The sequence below is a fragment of the Bufo bufo genome, chromosome 9 (genome assembly GCF_905171765.1).
Source record: "Bufo bufo chromosome 9, aBufBuf1.1, whole genome shotgun sequence".
Lineage (NCBI taxonomy): Eukaryota > Metazoa > Chordata > Amphibia > Anura > Bufonidae > Bufo > Bufo bufo.
Window position 1 is genome coordinate 122,188,259 of NC_053397.1, and position 15,846 is coordinate 122,204,104.

The 15,846-nt window shown below is 43.9% G+C and overlaps 1 protein-coding gene across 1 annotated transcript in view; it reads right to left on the reverse strand.

Moving 5' to 3' along the window:
- DDR2 (discoidin domain receptor tyrosine kinase 2) overlaps nucleotides 1-15,846 on the reverse strand; it is a 1,651,236-nt gene that overhangs the window by 590,272 nt on the left and 1,045,118 nt on the right. Inside the window, exons 10-11 of the mRNA XM_040407250.1 lie at nucleotides 13,761-13,891; nucleotides 11,184-11,366 (exon numbers count right to left, since the gene is read on the reverse strand). Of these exons, the coding sequence (XP_040263184.1) occupies nucleotides 11,184-11,366; nucleotides 13,761-13,891 (314 nt within the window). The remainder of the gene's footprint in view (nucleotides 1-11,183; nucleotides 11,367-13,760; nucleotides 13,892-15,846) is intronic.

Below are 15,846 nucleotides of genomic sequence, written 5' to 3' on the forward strand. Positions count from 1 at the left end.
TTTAAAAAAAAAATAATATTTTGACTGTGAAATAATAGCAGTCAGTTGCCTGCACGCGTGTGTGTTTCAGGCCCTGCAAGTGCATAGTGTCACCTGCGCTACTCATATCTGGTGTCATCACAGTAGATTACATTTAAAAAAATATATAAATTTTGACTGTGAAATAATAGCAGTCAGTTGCCTGCACGCGTGTGTGTTTCAGGCCCTGCAAGTGCATAGTGTCACCAGCGCAACTCATGTCTGGTGTCATCACAGTAGATTACATTTAAAAAAAAAAAAATTTTGACTGTGAAATAATAGCAGTCAGTTGCCTGCACGCGTGTGTGTTTCAGGCCCTGCAAGTGCACAGTGTCACCAGCGCAACTCATATCTGGTGTCATCACAGTAGATTACATAAAAAAAATAATAATAATTTTGACTGTGAAATAATAGCAGTCAGTTGCCTGCACACGTGTGTGTTTCAGGACCTGCAAGTGCATAGTGTCACCAGCGCTACTCATATCTGGTGTCATCACAGTAGATTACATTTAAAAAAATATATAAATTTTGACTGTGAAATAATAGCAGTCAGTTGCATGCACGCGTGTGTGTTTCAGGCCCTGCAAGTGCATAGTGTCACCAGCGCAACTCATGTCTGGTGTCATCACAGTAGATTACATTTAAAAAAAAAAATTATTTGGACTGTGAAATAATAGCAGTCAGTTGCCTGCACGCGTGTGTGTTTCAGGCCCTGCAAGTGCACAGTGTCACCAGCGCAACTCATATCTGGTGTCACAGTTGATTACATAAAAAATATATATATTTTGACTGTAAAATAATAGCAGGCAGTTGCCTGCACGCGTGTGTGTTTCAGGCCCTGCAAGTGCATAGTGTCACCAGCGCAACTCATAACTGGTGTCATCACAGTAGATTACATTTTTAAAAAAAAACTATTTTGACTGTGAAATAATAGCAGTCAGTTGCCTGCACGCGTGTGTGTTTCAGGCCCTGCAAGTGCATAGTGTCACCAGCGCAACTCATGTCTGGTGTCATCACAGTAGATTACATTTAAAAAAAAAACAATTTTGACTGTGAAATAATAGCAGTCAGTTGCCTGCACGCGTGTCTGTTTCAGGCCCTGCAAGTGCATAGTGTCACCAGCGCAACTCATATCTGGTGTCACAGTTGATTACATAAAAAAAATATATATATTTTGACTGTGAAATAATAGCAGGCAGTTGCCTGCACGCGTGTGTGTGTTTCAGGCCCTGCAAGTGCATAGTGTCACCAGCGCCACTAATATCTGGTGTCATCACAGTAGATTACATTTAAAAAAAAAATATTTGACTGTGAAATAATAGCAGTCAGTTGCCTGCACGCGTGTGTGTTTCAGGCCCTGCAAGTGCACAGTGTCACCAGCGCAACTCATATCTGGTGTCATCACGGTAGATTGCATTAAAAAAATATATATATTTTGACTGTGAAATAATAGCAGTCAGTTGCCTGCACGTGTGTGTGTTTCAGGCCCTGCAAGTGCATAGTGTCACCAGCGCAACTCATGTCTGGTGTCATCACAGTAGATTACATAAAAAAAAAAAAAATATTTTGACAGTGAAATAATAGCAGTCAGTTGCCTGCACCGTGTGTGTTTCAGGCCCTGCAAGTGCACAGTGTCACCAGCGTAACTCATATCTGGTGTCATCACAGTAGATTACATTAAAAAAATATATATTTGGACTGTGAAATAATAGCAGTCAGTTGCCTGCACGCTTGTCTGTTTCAGGCCCTGCAAGTGCATAGTGTCACCAGCGCAACTCATATCTGGTGTCACAGTTAATTACATAAAAAAATATATATATTTTGACTGTGAAATAATAGCAGGCAGTTGCCTGCACGCGTGTGTGTGCTTCAGGCCCTGCAAGTGCATAGTGTCACCAGCGCAACTCATATCTGGTGTCATCACAGTAGATTAAATTTAAAAAAAATAAAAATTTTGACTGTGAAATAATAGCAGTCAGTTGCCTGCACGCGTGTGTGTTTCAGGCCCTGCAAGTGCACAGTGTCACCAGCGCAACTCATATCTGGTGTCATCACAGTAGATTGCATAAAAAAATAATATATATTTTGATTGTGAAATAATAGCAGTCAGTTGCCTGCACGCGTGTGTGTTTCAGGCCCTGCAAGTGCATAGTGTCACCAGCGCAACTCATATCTGGTGTCACAGTAGATTACATAAAAAAATAAAAAATTTTGACTGTGGAATAATAGCAGTCAGTTGCTTGCACGCGTGTGTGTTTCAGGCCCTGCCAGTGCACAATGTCACACCAGTGCAACTCATATATTGTGTCACAGTTGATTACACTTAAAAAAAACAACTATTTTGACTATGAAATAATAACATTCAGTTGCCTTCACGCGTGTGTGTTTCAGGTCCTGCCAGTGCACAGTGTCACACCAGTGCAACTCATATCTTGTGTCACAGTTGATTACATAAAAAAAAAAACTATTTTGACTGTGAAATAATAGCAGTCAGTTGCCTGCACGCGTGTGTGTTTCATGCCCTGCCAGTGCACAGTGTCACCAGCGCAACTCATATCTTGTGTCACAGTAGATTACATAAAAAAAATTATAATATTTTGACTGTAATAGATTGAAAAGCAGTTAGTTGTCTGCAAGCATGTGTGTCAGGTCTACAGCGTCTACTATGCCAACTTCTGCCAGTGCACAGTGCCACTCATATCTGGTGTCACAGTAGTTTGCACGCATAGTACAACTAAATAATCTAAAAAAAAGACAGGCAGAGGCAGGCCACCCAACAGGGGCCGTCGTGGTCGTGGTGCTGTGATTCACTTTGGCCCTAGAATAATGCCCAGTGTTCAGAGGCCACGTACCCTGAACTCGAAAAAAGTTCTGAGGACATAGTTGACTTGCTAACACAGGACACCCAATCTTCTACAGCTTCAGCTCGGAACCTTGACGCACCATCCTCATCCAGCTCAGCTTCGGGCACCTCTCAAGTTACCACTCGCCCACCCACCGCCACTACCAACACTAGCACCACAGCCGCTTCACTTGATCTGTCAGAGGAGTTATTTACACATCAGTTGTAAGAAATGAGTGATGCGCAACCATTATTGCCAGAGGATGTAGATAACAGGGTTATGTCTCAGTCAGGCAGCATTACACAGATGGACGTACGGTGTGATGATGATGATGTTGTACCCGCTGCTGCTACCTTTGCTGAGTTGTCAGATACATGTTGATGATGATGATGTGTCCGTGGATATCACGTGGGTACCCGCTCGAAGAGAAGAAGAACAGGGGGAAAGTTCAGATGGGGAGACAGAGAGGAGGAGGAGACGAGTTGGAAGCAGGAGGAGGTCGTCGCAAGGAGCTAGTGGCACAGTCAGACAGAATGCATCGGCACACGGGGTCAGCCAGACAGCACGCCAATCAATGCATGCTGTTGCCACCACCAGAATGCCGTCATTGCAGAGTTCAGCAGTGTAGCATTTTTTTTGGGTGTCTACCTCGGACAACAGCGATGCCATTTGCAACCTGTGCCAATAGAAACTGAGTCGTGGGAAGTCCAACACCCACCTAGGTACAACTGCTTTGCGAAGGCACATGATCACACATCACAAACGCCTATGGGATCAACACATGAGTACAAGCAGCACACAAACTCAAAGCCGCCATCCTCCTCCTGGTCCAGCATCTTCAGCCACGTCAACCACTGCTGTCCTCTTTGCCCCCTCTCAACCATCCGTCACTCTGTCTCTCGCCTTGAGCAGTTCCTGCTCATCTGCCCACAGTCAGGTGTCTGTCAAGGACATGTTTGAGCGTAAGAAGCAAATGTCACAAAGTCACCCCCTTGCCCGGCGTCTGACAGCTGGCTTGTCGGAACTCTTAGCCCGCCAGCTTTTACCATAGAAGCTGGTGGAGTCTGAGGCCTTCAAAAAATTTATAGCTATTGGGACACCGCAGTGGAAGGTAACAGGCCGAAATTTCTTTTCACAAAAGGTAATGCCCAACCTGTACTCTATTGTGCAAAAGGAAGACATGGCATGTCTGGCAGACAGTGTTGGGGCAAGGGTCCATCTGACCACTGATACCTGGTCTGCAAAGCACGGTCAGGGCAGGTATATCACGTACACTGCACATTGGGTAAACCTGCTGACGGCTGCCAAGCATGGAATGCGTGGCTCTGCAGAGGAGTTGGTGACACCGCCACAACTTGCAGGCAGGCCTGCTGCCACCTCCTCTACTCCTCCTACTCCATCCTCTTTCATAACCTCCTCGACTGAGTCCTCTTCTGCTGCTGCGTCTTGCTCCACATCAACGGCACTCCCCCAGCTCTCCAGGGGCTTTTCCACATCCCGGATACGACAGTGTCACGCTGTCTTGGGGTTGACTTGCCTGAAAGCAGAGAGTCACACCGGACCAGCACTCCTGTCCGCCCTGAACACACAGGTGGATCAGTAGCTGACTCTGCATCAATTGGAGATCGGCAAAGTGGTGTGTGACAACGGAAGCAATTTGTTGGCGGCATTGAATTTGGGCAAGTTGACACATGTGCCGTGCATGGCACATGTGTGTAATCTGATCGTACAACGCTTTGTGCATAAGTACCCAGGCTTACAGGACGTCCTCAAGCAGGCCAGGAAGGTGTGTGGCCATTTCAGGCGTTCCTAACTTCTTACACGGCCATGGCGCACTTTTCAGATATTCAGCGGCGAAACAACATGCCAGTGAGGCGCTTGATTTGCGACAGCCCGACACGTTGGAATTCAACACTCCTAATGTTCGACCTCCTGCTCCAACAAGAAAAAGCCGTCAACGAGTATTTGTATGACCGGGGTGCTAGGACAGCCTCTGCGGAGCTGGGAATTTTTTGCCACTTTACTGGACGCTCATGCGCAATGCCTGTAGGCTCATGCATCCTTTTGAGGAGGTGACAAACCTAGTCAGTCGCACCGAAGGCACCATCAGCGACATCATCCCATTTGTTTTCTTCCTGGAGCGTGCCCTGCGAAGAGTGCTGGATCAGGCCATAGATGAGCGTGAAGAGGAAGAGGAAGAGTTGTGGTCACCATCACCACCAAAAACAGCCTTATCAGCATCACTTCCTGGACCTGCGGCAATGCTGGAAGAGGAGTCTGAGGAAGAGGAGTCAGAGGAGGAATGTGGCTTTGAGGAGGAGGAGGAAGACCAACCACAGCAGGCATCCCATGGTGCTCGTTGTCACCTATCTGGTAGCCATGGTGTTGTATCAGTGAGGACGAGGAACGGGACATGAGGAGCTCGGCATCCAACCTTGTGCAAATGGGGTCTTTCATGCTGTCGTGCGTGTTGATGGACCCTCATATAAAAAGGCTGAAGGAGATCGACCTGTACTGGGTTGCCACGCTACTAGACCCCCGGTATAAGCAGAAAGTGCCTGAAATGTTACCGAATTACCGGAAGTCGGAAAGGATGCAGCAGTTCCAAAATAAATAAAAAAGTATGCTTTACACAGCGTATAAGGGTGATGTCACAGCACAACACAGGGGAAGAGGTGAAAGTAATCCTCCTCCTCACACGACCACGCTGGCAAGGACAGGATGCTTTACAAAGTTGTTGTTGATGGAGAACATGCAGAGCTTTTTAAGTCCTACGCATCGCCACAGCCCTTCGGGGTCCACCCTCAGAGAATGACTCAACCGACAGGTAGCAGACTACCTCGCCCTAACTGCAGATATCGACACTCTGAGGAGCGATGAACCACTTGACTACTGGGTGTGCAGGCTTGACCTGTGGCCTGAGCTTTCCCAATTTGCAATAGAAATTCTGGCCTGCCCCGCTTCAAGTGTCCTGTCAGAAAGGACCTTCAGTGCAGCAGGAGGTATTGTCACTGAGAAGAGATGTCGCCTAGGTCCAAAAAGTCTAGATTACCTCACCTTTATTAAGATGAATGAGGGATGGATCCCGAAGGGACTGACAGTGGGCGATACATTCGATTAAAAAAGGCCTGATGAGATGAGTTTTCTTGGTCTAAAAAAGGTCCACACGCTGCTGTATTTTATCTCTGAATGCCGGATGACTTGTGTGACTTATCCGCCACCAACTAGGGTTCAAGCCGCAATGTTTTAGGGCACTTTCTGCCTGGGAAACATAAATTTTTCTGGCCGCTGCTACAGCAGCGGCTGCAACAATACCCCAAATTGTGCCCCAAATTGGAAGTAGGAGGACCGACCAAGCATCTTTTTCCATCTCCCGGTTCCTAAAATCTATTCCATACACGTCCCCTAATAGGGGACGTAACAGGGATTAAACTGATAGGAATAGTACTACTTAACACACCACTCCTATCTGGTGGCACAGTAGATTGCACACGCAGTGCCCCAAATTGGAAATAGGAGGACCGACCAAGCATCTTTTTCCATCTCCCGGTTCCTAAAATCTATTTCATATACACGTCCTCTGATAGGGGACGTAACAGGGACTAAACTGATAGGAATAGTACTACTTAACACACCTTATAATAATGCAGAGAGAGGCAACGCAGAGAGAGGAGTCTGAAGAAGAGGAGTAAGAGGAGGAAGGTGGCTTTGAGGGGTGGAAGACCAAACACAGCAGGCGTCCCAGGGGGCTTGTTGTCACCTTTCGGAGACCCTTGGTGTTGTACGTGGCTGGGTGGAGGAAGAGACCTTCAATGACATCAGTGAGGACAAGGAACGGGACATGGCTAGCTTGGTATCCAACCTTGTGCAAATGGGGAGTTTGCGGTTCTGCATAAGGACTGTTTGCGGTTGTTTGCGGTGCGTTAAACCGGGAGTTTGGTCTGTCATAGTTTGGTCTGTCACTGTGAAGCGGGCGTAACCCTTACACTACCCGATCGATACAACATCATACCTGATGTTTTAAAGCACGTTATTCCAAACAATTTAGGAATGTTAGGTGATTTATGCACTTTATGGATTAAAACCAGACTCTGCATCAACTACGTAATTTTCCATGGGAGTTTTGCCATGGATCCCCCTCCGGCATGCCACAGTCCAGGTGTTAGTCCCCTTGAAACAACTTTTCCATCACTATTGTGGCCAGAAAGAATCCCTGTGGGTTTTAAAATTCGCCTGCCTATTGAAGTCTATGGCGGTTCACCCGGTTCGCCCGTTCGCGAACATTTGAGGAAATGTGTGGAGACAGAAATGAATGGAAAAGGATTTAGTCCTAAATTCACTCACAGATAAGTTTGTGCGATACCCAGTGTTGTTTTGTACTGATCGCCTATATGCTGATTTAATTTAATTGAACAACCCCCAAAAACTAAAATTCCAATCGTGTGGATATAAAATAAGATAACAGCAAACAAAATACGGCATCACACTGTTATACATGCAAACAACAGACCTAAGGATTAGAGATTATATTAGATTACATTGGTATACCTACTATACATGAAAAATCAAAGCAGTTTGAGCTCATTTTTTATCAAACATTTGTCGGCCCATCTACCAATGCCAAGATGGATTCTGCAGATGGGTACATAACACTAACAGAACTGCATTTTCTGAGCCTAGGGGATGTCTCACTTCAACAAATGTATTTTATCTTGTAGAGAAAGTTAATACAAGCCATTGCTGTCTGGATTCATTTTTCAATTACATTATACACTGCTCGTTTCCATGGTTACAACCACCTTGCAATCCATCCTCGGTAGTCGTGCTTGCATGCTATAGCAAAAAGTGCCGGCCATGGAAGTGCACATAGGTTAGTGCTTTTTCATATAGTGTGCAAGCATGACACTGCTGCTGGATTGCAGGGTGGGCGTAACCTTGGACACGAGTAGTGTATGAGGTGATGATAAAATGAATCCAGGCAGCAAAGGAAGCAATATGGACAATCACAATACATAATAACGGAGGGTGGTAACTGCCCCTGTTAAATCCCTCGGGGTTCTGTGCTGGCGCTGTAAGACCTAGCCATCCCAATGGTACAACAGGATAATCTAAGGCATTGCTTTCCCTTTAGTACTACCACACAGTAGTTATGTCCACATTGTTCTCCCTCACAGTACTAATGCGCACATTGTGGCACCTCACAATAGTTATGTCCACATTGTGCCCCCCCACAGTTATGCCTACATTGTGCCCTATCACAGTAGTTATGTCCATACTTGTGTCTTGTTACAATAGTTATGTCCACATTGTGCCCCATCACAGTAGTTACTGTATGTCAACATTGTGCCCTATCACTGTAGTAATGGTCACACTGTGCCCCCTCAGAGTAGTTATGTCCACAATATGCCCTCTAACAGTAGCAATGTCCACATTATGCCCTCTCACAGTAGTTATGTCAACATTGTGCCCCATGACAGCAGTTACTGTATGTCCACATTGTGCCCGCTCACAATTATAATGACCACATTGTGCTCCCTCACAGCACTAATGCCCACATTGTCCCCATCACAGTAGTTATGCCCACATTGTGCCCTGTCACAGTAATTATATCTACATTGTACCCCCTCATAGTAATTATGTCAACACTGTGCCCTCTCACAATAGTTATGTTCACATTGTGCTCTGTTACTGTAGTAATGCCCACATTGAGCCCCCCTCACAGCAGCTATGTCCACATTTTGCCAATTTCACTGTAATTAGCCCACTTTGTGCCCCCTGACAGTAGTAATGCTTTCATTGTGCCCCCCTGCAGTACTAATTCCCTCATTGTGGCCCCTTACAGTAGTAATGCTCATATTTTGCCCTTTCAGTAGTGCCCACTCCATTAATAAATTAAAAAGAAAAATACACAGAATACTCATCTGTTTCCCCGATGATCAGGCACATCTAGAGTTCCCCAGCAGCAGAAGCACAATGTGGTTACACACACATTGCACACCTGGTCTTTGTAGAAGGAGCACATAGGCTTTTTCATGGGCCTGCATGCTCCTCCTACACAGCCTAGTATTGTGATGTTCGTTCTGCTCTGGAGCAGCACAGCTGTACTGAATGGTGAAGTGGTTTCTTGCTTCACCATCTAAATAAACTGCCTGGGTGCCCCTTCAACCCTCTGCATTTCTGCGCTCAGGGCACATTCCTCGCTTTTCCTGCCCCTCGTTACATGCCTGTTGATGGCTATACGATCAACTGCTGCAGTGATAGATTCGTTTTTATATTGTTGTAAGTGACATAGTTGGAGCACCGAGGCAATGGAATTAGCACTTGAAGCACCGCTACTGCTGAGTCCTTGGTGCTGTATACACTCCTCCTTCCATTTTTATTGATATGACTGATAGGGTCCTCTTGTGTCTGTGTCCTTTTGGTTTGTGGTTTACGTAATGTAGTCATATCCAGTCATTGATGTCAGTGTGTATTCAAAATAGCATGCATGCCACTATGTGTTGTGGCTCAAATTTTCTTGCCTGCAATCATTGGTGGCAGAGGAGCATCTGAAGAAGGCAGTGACATCAGTCCATCCGGAAGTGGAGGTGTACGCGGCTTTAAAGGGAACCTGTCACTGGGATTTTGTGTATAGAGCTGAGGACATGGGTTGCTAGATGGCCGCTAGCACATCCGCAATACCCAGTCCCCATAGCTCTGTGTGCTTTTATTGTGTAAAAAAAAACGATTTGATACATAACATAAAATCATGCCAACAAATGCTCTTTAATGGTTTTGAATTTTCCCTACATCACGTAAATCAGAAACCAAAATGTATCTGATCACAGCTCCTAGGTGACCTAAACCAAAAGGAAGTTACAGATAAAAAAAAAAAACTGTGATTTTAGAGAAATGTATACTATGAAATGAACTCCTCTTAGCAGTGGCAGCATCACTTTTGTCCTAGGGCAGTGACATTCAGCGCTTTCATGTGTATTGGCCTGATCTGTATGGAAGGAAGGACTAGGGGCAATTTTTACCCAAATAAAGTAGTCTTTGAAAGTATAATTATTGTTCAGTTCACATGCACACCCTGTTACTTGCTTATAGTAATGTACATTATATTAAATGCACCTTATCACAATAGACATTATACTGATGGAGTCTGATGCAAAAAAGTATGATTTTTTCCTTAAGGCTGAGTTCACACGAACGTGTGTGACCCGTGCCTGTGCTGCGGCCCGCAAATAGCGGGCCGCAATGCACGATCGCCGGCCGTAGGTCAGCCGCATCGGATCGCGGACCCATTCACTTTAATGGGTCCGCCATCCGGCCGTTCCGCTAAAAGATAGGACTTGTTCTATCTTTTAGCGGAACGGAAGTACGGGACGTAACCCCATGGAGGCACTCTGTAGTGCTTCCGAGGGGTCCCGTCCCGTGCGGTCGTTCCGCGATTCCGGATTTGCGGACCCATTGAAGTGAATGGGTCCGCATCCGTGATGCAGAATTCACACGGATCTGTGGCCGTGTATTGCGGCCCGCGATTTTCGGGCCGCAATACGGCCACAGATCACACACGTTCGTGTGAACTTAGCCTAAGGCCTCTTTCACACTACAGTATGTCCATTTCAGTGTTTTGCGTTCCGTTTTTCACAGATCCGTTTTTCCGTTTTTTGTTTCCGTTGTGTTTCCGTTTTGGTTCCGTTTTTCCGTTCCGTTTTTCTGTATGGCATATACAGTATACAGTAATTTCATAGAAAAAATTGGGCTGGGCATAACATTTTCAATAGATGGTTCCGCAAAAAACGGAACGGATACGGAAGACATACGGATGCACTTCCGTATGTGTTCCGTTTTTTTGCGGACCCATTGACTTTAATGGAGCCACGGACCGTGATTTGCGGACAAACATAGGACATGTTCTATCTTTCCACGGAACGGAAAAACGGAAATACGGAAACGGAATGCATACGGAACACATTCCGTTTTTTTGCGGACCCATTGAAATGAATGGTTCCGTATACGGACCGTATACGGACCGCAAAAAACGGACCGCAAAACGGAAGAAAAAAACGGTAGTGTGAAAGAGGCCTTATGCTGTGGCAGGTCACTGCTATGGCAAGATACTGGCTTAGCAGGTATTGACAGGCATTTCCTGTTTGTCAAGCCAGGACAGGAAGAGGAGAGCAGTGGGGAGTGGAGCAGCATTAAAATTGTCGCATTTAGGGGGAGTATGGCTTCTTTTCTTAATATTAACCCACTGTGAGCCATATAGAAAAATGTAATACTGCCACCCCTTTAATATTAACAGACTTTGTATTGCATACCAGCTTCCTCTTCTACTACTGCTTGTGCTGTCAGTTCCTGATAGTCTGGCCCAAGAGGAAATATCCTGTCATAGGTGGAGTTGAAATCATGTTCACTAGCTGACATAGATTCATGCCTTTGATTTGTATTGTATGTGTTTGAATCACTGGGGATTGAGAGGCTGACAGTCAGTTCCTCGTCCAACATCCTTCTGGATGCCTGAAAATAAAAAGAAAACAAAAATACATTTTATTAAAATATTTTTAGGGTTGAGTTACTCATGCATTTTTTTTTACAAACATAGCAAAGGACAGAAGTAAAAAAGACAAGATCAAATTTCTCCTTTATAGTTTCAATTTCCTTTGGATCCACCCCTGGATTTGGCTAATAAAAAATGTTGAACAAAAACTGCATGTGTGAGCCCAGCCTAAGGGTCCATTCACACATCTTCAACTGTTTTGCGGTCCGCAAATTGCGGATCTGCAAAACACGGATACACCGGCCATGTGCGTTCTGCATTTTGCGGACCGCACATGGCCAGCACTATGATAGAAATGCCTTTTCTTATCCGTGGCTGCGGACAAGAATAGGACATGTTCCATTTTTTGCGGGGCCACAGAACAGAAGTGCGGATGTGCTGTCCACGTCTTTTGCAGCCCCATTGAAAATTCCATTCACACGTCTGCAAAATTGTGGAACGGATGCGGAACCATTTTGCAGACGTGTGAATGGACCCTAATGGTAGTTTTACACTAGTTCTTTATTTTTTTTGAAAACACTGTTTTGTAGCCATTTTTCATGTTGTTTATTTTTAGCTAAAACCAGAATCGGATCCAAATGCTCAGTAAAATATAAAGGACAGTCTTATCATTTTCCATGCTGTTGTATTTACCTTTGGCCTTGGTACAAATAAACTAACTTTTCTTGTTTTCCCCAAAAATCCAAGTGTGAAACCACCCACAGAGTATGTTCACATGTTGTGGAAACTGCAAATTTTCTATTGCTAAATTGTGTACAGAAGAGCTGCAGTATTTTACAGTACTAATATGCAAATAGTTATCTCCCAAGGAAAGAGAAACCATCTTGATAACGCCACCTGGTGGAAGTGTCTCCCCATGAGTCAATAAGTCTTGGCACATGAGATACCTCTTTGCATGTTCTTTTCACATGGGGCATTGCCTATAAGTCAACATACCATGGAGCACTTCCAGTAATTTTCCATACAGGGCTGGCTTTTTTAAGGAGAGCCAATACCCTACCTAAGATTTACAGTAGCAGCAAAATTAATAAGTTTTTTTAAATCAATTTTCATTCACAATCTGCAGAAAAATTCCCCGCAAAATTGACATGTGGTACAGAATTTATGCTGTGTATTTTTATCTTGGATTTGCAATGCAAAGAGTGAAATCTGTGTCAAATAAGCTGCATTTCTGCAACGAAATCCAAACCAAAAACACATGATTTAGTGTGTTTTCCTGTACTACAGATTCCTAGCAATAACATTGCAGATTTTCTGCTACATTTCCACAACATATGAATGTACGTACCCTAATACTTAAAAAAAAAAATATTTTGAAAGCATACGCACAGTTACAAGGAAGACTATGTTAGGGTTTTTCCAAGTGAATAGGCCATCAATATCTGACTGTGGAAGTCCGACCCCTGGCAACCACCCCCAATCAGCTGTTTGAAGAGGTCACGTCACTCCGATAAGCGCCACAGCCTCTTCCTAAGCCAATGAAGTAATATTCATTAGTCATGTGGCCTAGGCGCTGCTTAATATCATTCAAATGAATGGGCCTGGGCTGCAATAACAAGCACACCTGCTATACAATGGACGGCACTGTGCTTGGTATGGTGTGAAGATGTTGCAGTGTTCACCAGAGCATTGTAGGCTCTTCAAACAGCTGATTAGTGGCCTTCTGTTGGAACCCAAACAATCAAATAATGCTGACCTAACCTGAGTATAGGGCATCAAAATTGAACACCTGTAAAACCTCTTTAACGTCATGTTTGGAGCCTATATCTGCTGTATTGATTGGAAGAAGTTCCTCACATATATGCCACACGTATTTGAAGCGCTCCATTTATTTGAAAAAGACCAAGATAATGTTTTGGCCAATGTTGGGCTGGTGTAGGTTGGTATAGCTTTTATGCAGTATGGAATAGCATAGTACATGATATTATTCCATTGAAAGGCATACAGAAAAACTTAAATTTAAGTCTGCTATACTTTTTTTCACATTGGGATCCTATTAGCAATGTTGCATCCTGTAAACCTTTACAGTGGGATATCTCATAGTCTTCCATTAGTAGCCTATATATTACTAATTGAAGTGACGTGCACAGAGAATATATAGCACCACAGAAGCCATACAGTTCCCTAGTATGGACCCATGTAGGTGCATTAAAATAAAGAAAACTAGTCACCTTCTTCCTCTGCCTTGAGGTGGAAATCATTGAGATAACAGATAATGATTATATGAGATATACAGTACATTATACAAATATCTTCAAACAAACTCACGTCTAGGATTTCATTATTATATGTCACAAATGATTTGGCACAATTATAATCATTTAAAATATTAGCATAAAAATGATGAAATGTACCTTCTCTAGCATCTTCTGCCAAAACTGTCGCCACAGTATAATCACAATAATCGCCACTAGTATAAAGATGATGGCAACTAAACAACCAATCAGAAGGCGTGTGTTGCTGTCATCTATTTTAAGAGTGGGATCTAAAAAAGAATACTATATGTTATTACACTTTATTGGTTTCAAAAATATTTTACATACAATTGGGATGATTTATTAAGACTGGCGTTTTTAGATGCCGGTCTTAATAAGACCTCCTGCACACGACCGTATGGCTTTTTCATTGTTTTGCGGTCCGTTTTTCACGGATCTGTTAAATTTTTTTATTTCCGTTGTGTTTCTGTTTCCGTTCCGTTTTTTCTGTTCCGTTTTCCGTATGGCATATACAGTTCACAGTAATTACATAGAAAAAATTGGGCTGGACATAACATTTTCAATAGATGGTTCCGCAAAAATGGAACGGATACGGAAGACATACGAATGCATTTCCATATGTGTTCCGTTTTTTTTGTAGACTCATTGACTTGAATTGAGCCACGGAACGTGATTTGCGGGCAATAATAGGACATGTTCTATCTTTCAATGGAACGGAAAAACGGAAATACGGAAACGGAATGCATGCGGAGTACATTCAGTTTTTTTTGCAGAACCTTTGAAATGAATGGTTCCGTATACGGACCGTATATGGAAGGCAAAAAATGGGCAGTAAACGGGAAAAAAAACGGTTGTGTGCAGGAGGTGCACAGTTAGGCCTCCTGCACACAACCGTTTTTTTTTTCCCCGTTTACTGCCCGTTTTTTGTTTTCCATATACGGTCCGTAGACGGAACCATTCATTTCAATGGTTCCGCAAAAAAAACTGAATGTACTCCGTATGCATTCCGTTTCCGTATTTCCGCTTTTCCATTCCGTTGAAAGATAGAACATGTCCTATTATTGCCCACAAATCACGTTCCGTGGCTCCATTCAAGTCAATGGGTCCGCAAAAAATAACGAGGCCCCGGCCTAAATCTACGCCATCTCCCTTGCTGGCATAGATTTAGATAATTTTCTAAGCCTAAAACAGGAGTATAAAATGATAAATGAGATGAGCCAAGAACCCCAGCCCCCTTCTCTGCCCATGGCACGCCCCCTATTTTTTTAGAACTGGCGTGTGTGGCGTGGATGTGGAAGAAGTCGCAGATTTGGCCACAAATCCCCTTTGCGACCCAATCTGCAACAGATATATGGCAAAAATTGGGAAATATCTATTCATAAATGACCCCCAATGTTTCCAAAATCTAAGTTCCAGTGACAGGAAATGTGCAGTTCATCTAGTAACTAGTCAGTCAAATGTAATGATCACTCTGTAGGTAGGGAATATTAATATTTTGGCTGGATTCACACAAACTGTTTTTGATGTACAGGGTGGGCCATTTATATGGATACACCTTAATAAAATGGGAATGGTTGGTGATATTAACTTCCTGTTTGTGGCACATTAGTATATGTGAGGGGGGAAACTTTTCAATATGGGTGGTGACCATGGCGGCCATTCTGAAGTCGGCCATTTTGAATCCAACTTTTCAATAGGAAGAGGGTCATGTGACACATCAAACTTATTGGAAATTTCACACGAAAAACAATGGTGTGCTTGGTTTTAACGTAACTTTATTCTTTCATGAGTTTTTTACAAGTTTCTCTTTGTTTACAGCCATTGACATGTCGCCGAGGTTAACACGTGAGGAGTGGATAGAAATTGTGTTGATGTCTGGTGAACGCAGTAACCGGGTCATTGCAGCAGATTTCAATGCAAGACACCCTACGAGACCACCCATCTCCCATGCTACAGTTAGCAAACTGCTTGCTAAGTTTCGTGAAACTGGTTCAGTGTTGGATTTGCCAAAATGTGGACGCATGAAATCTGTCTCTAATGAAGAAACATCAGTGGCTGTTCTAGCTTCATTCAGCAAGAGCCCACAGCATAGCACTCGCCGCATGTCACTGGAGAGTGCCATTAGTCGAACATCCCTTCGGCGGATATTAGCTACTCACAAATGGCACCCTTACAAACTCCAGCTACTGCAGCATCTGAACGAGGATGACCCAGATCGGCGCAC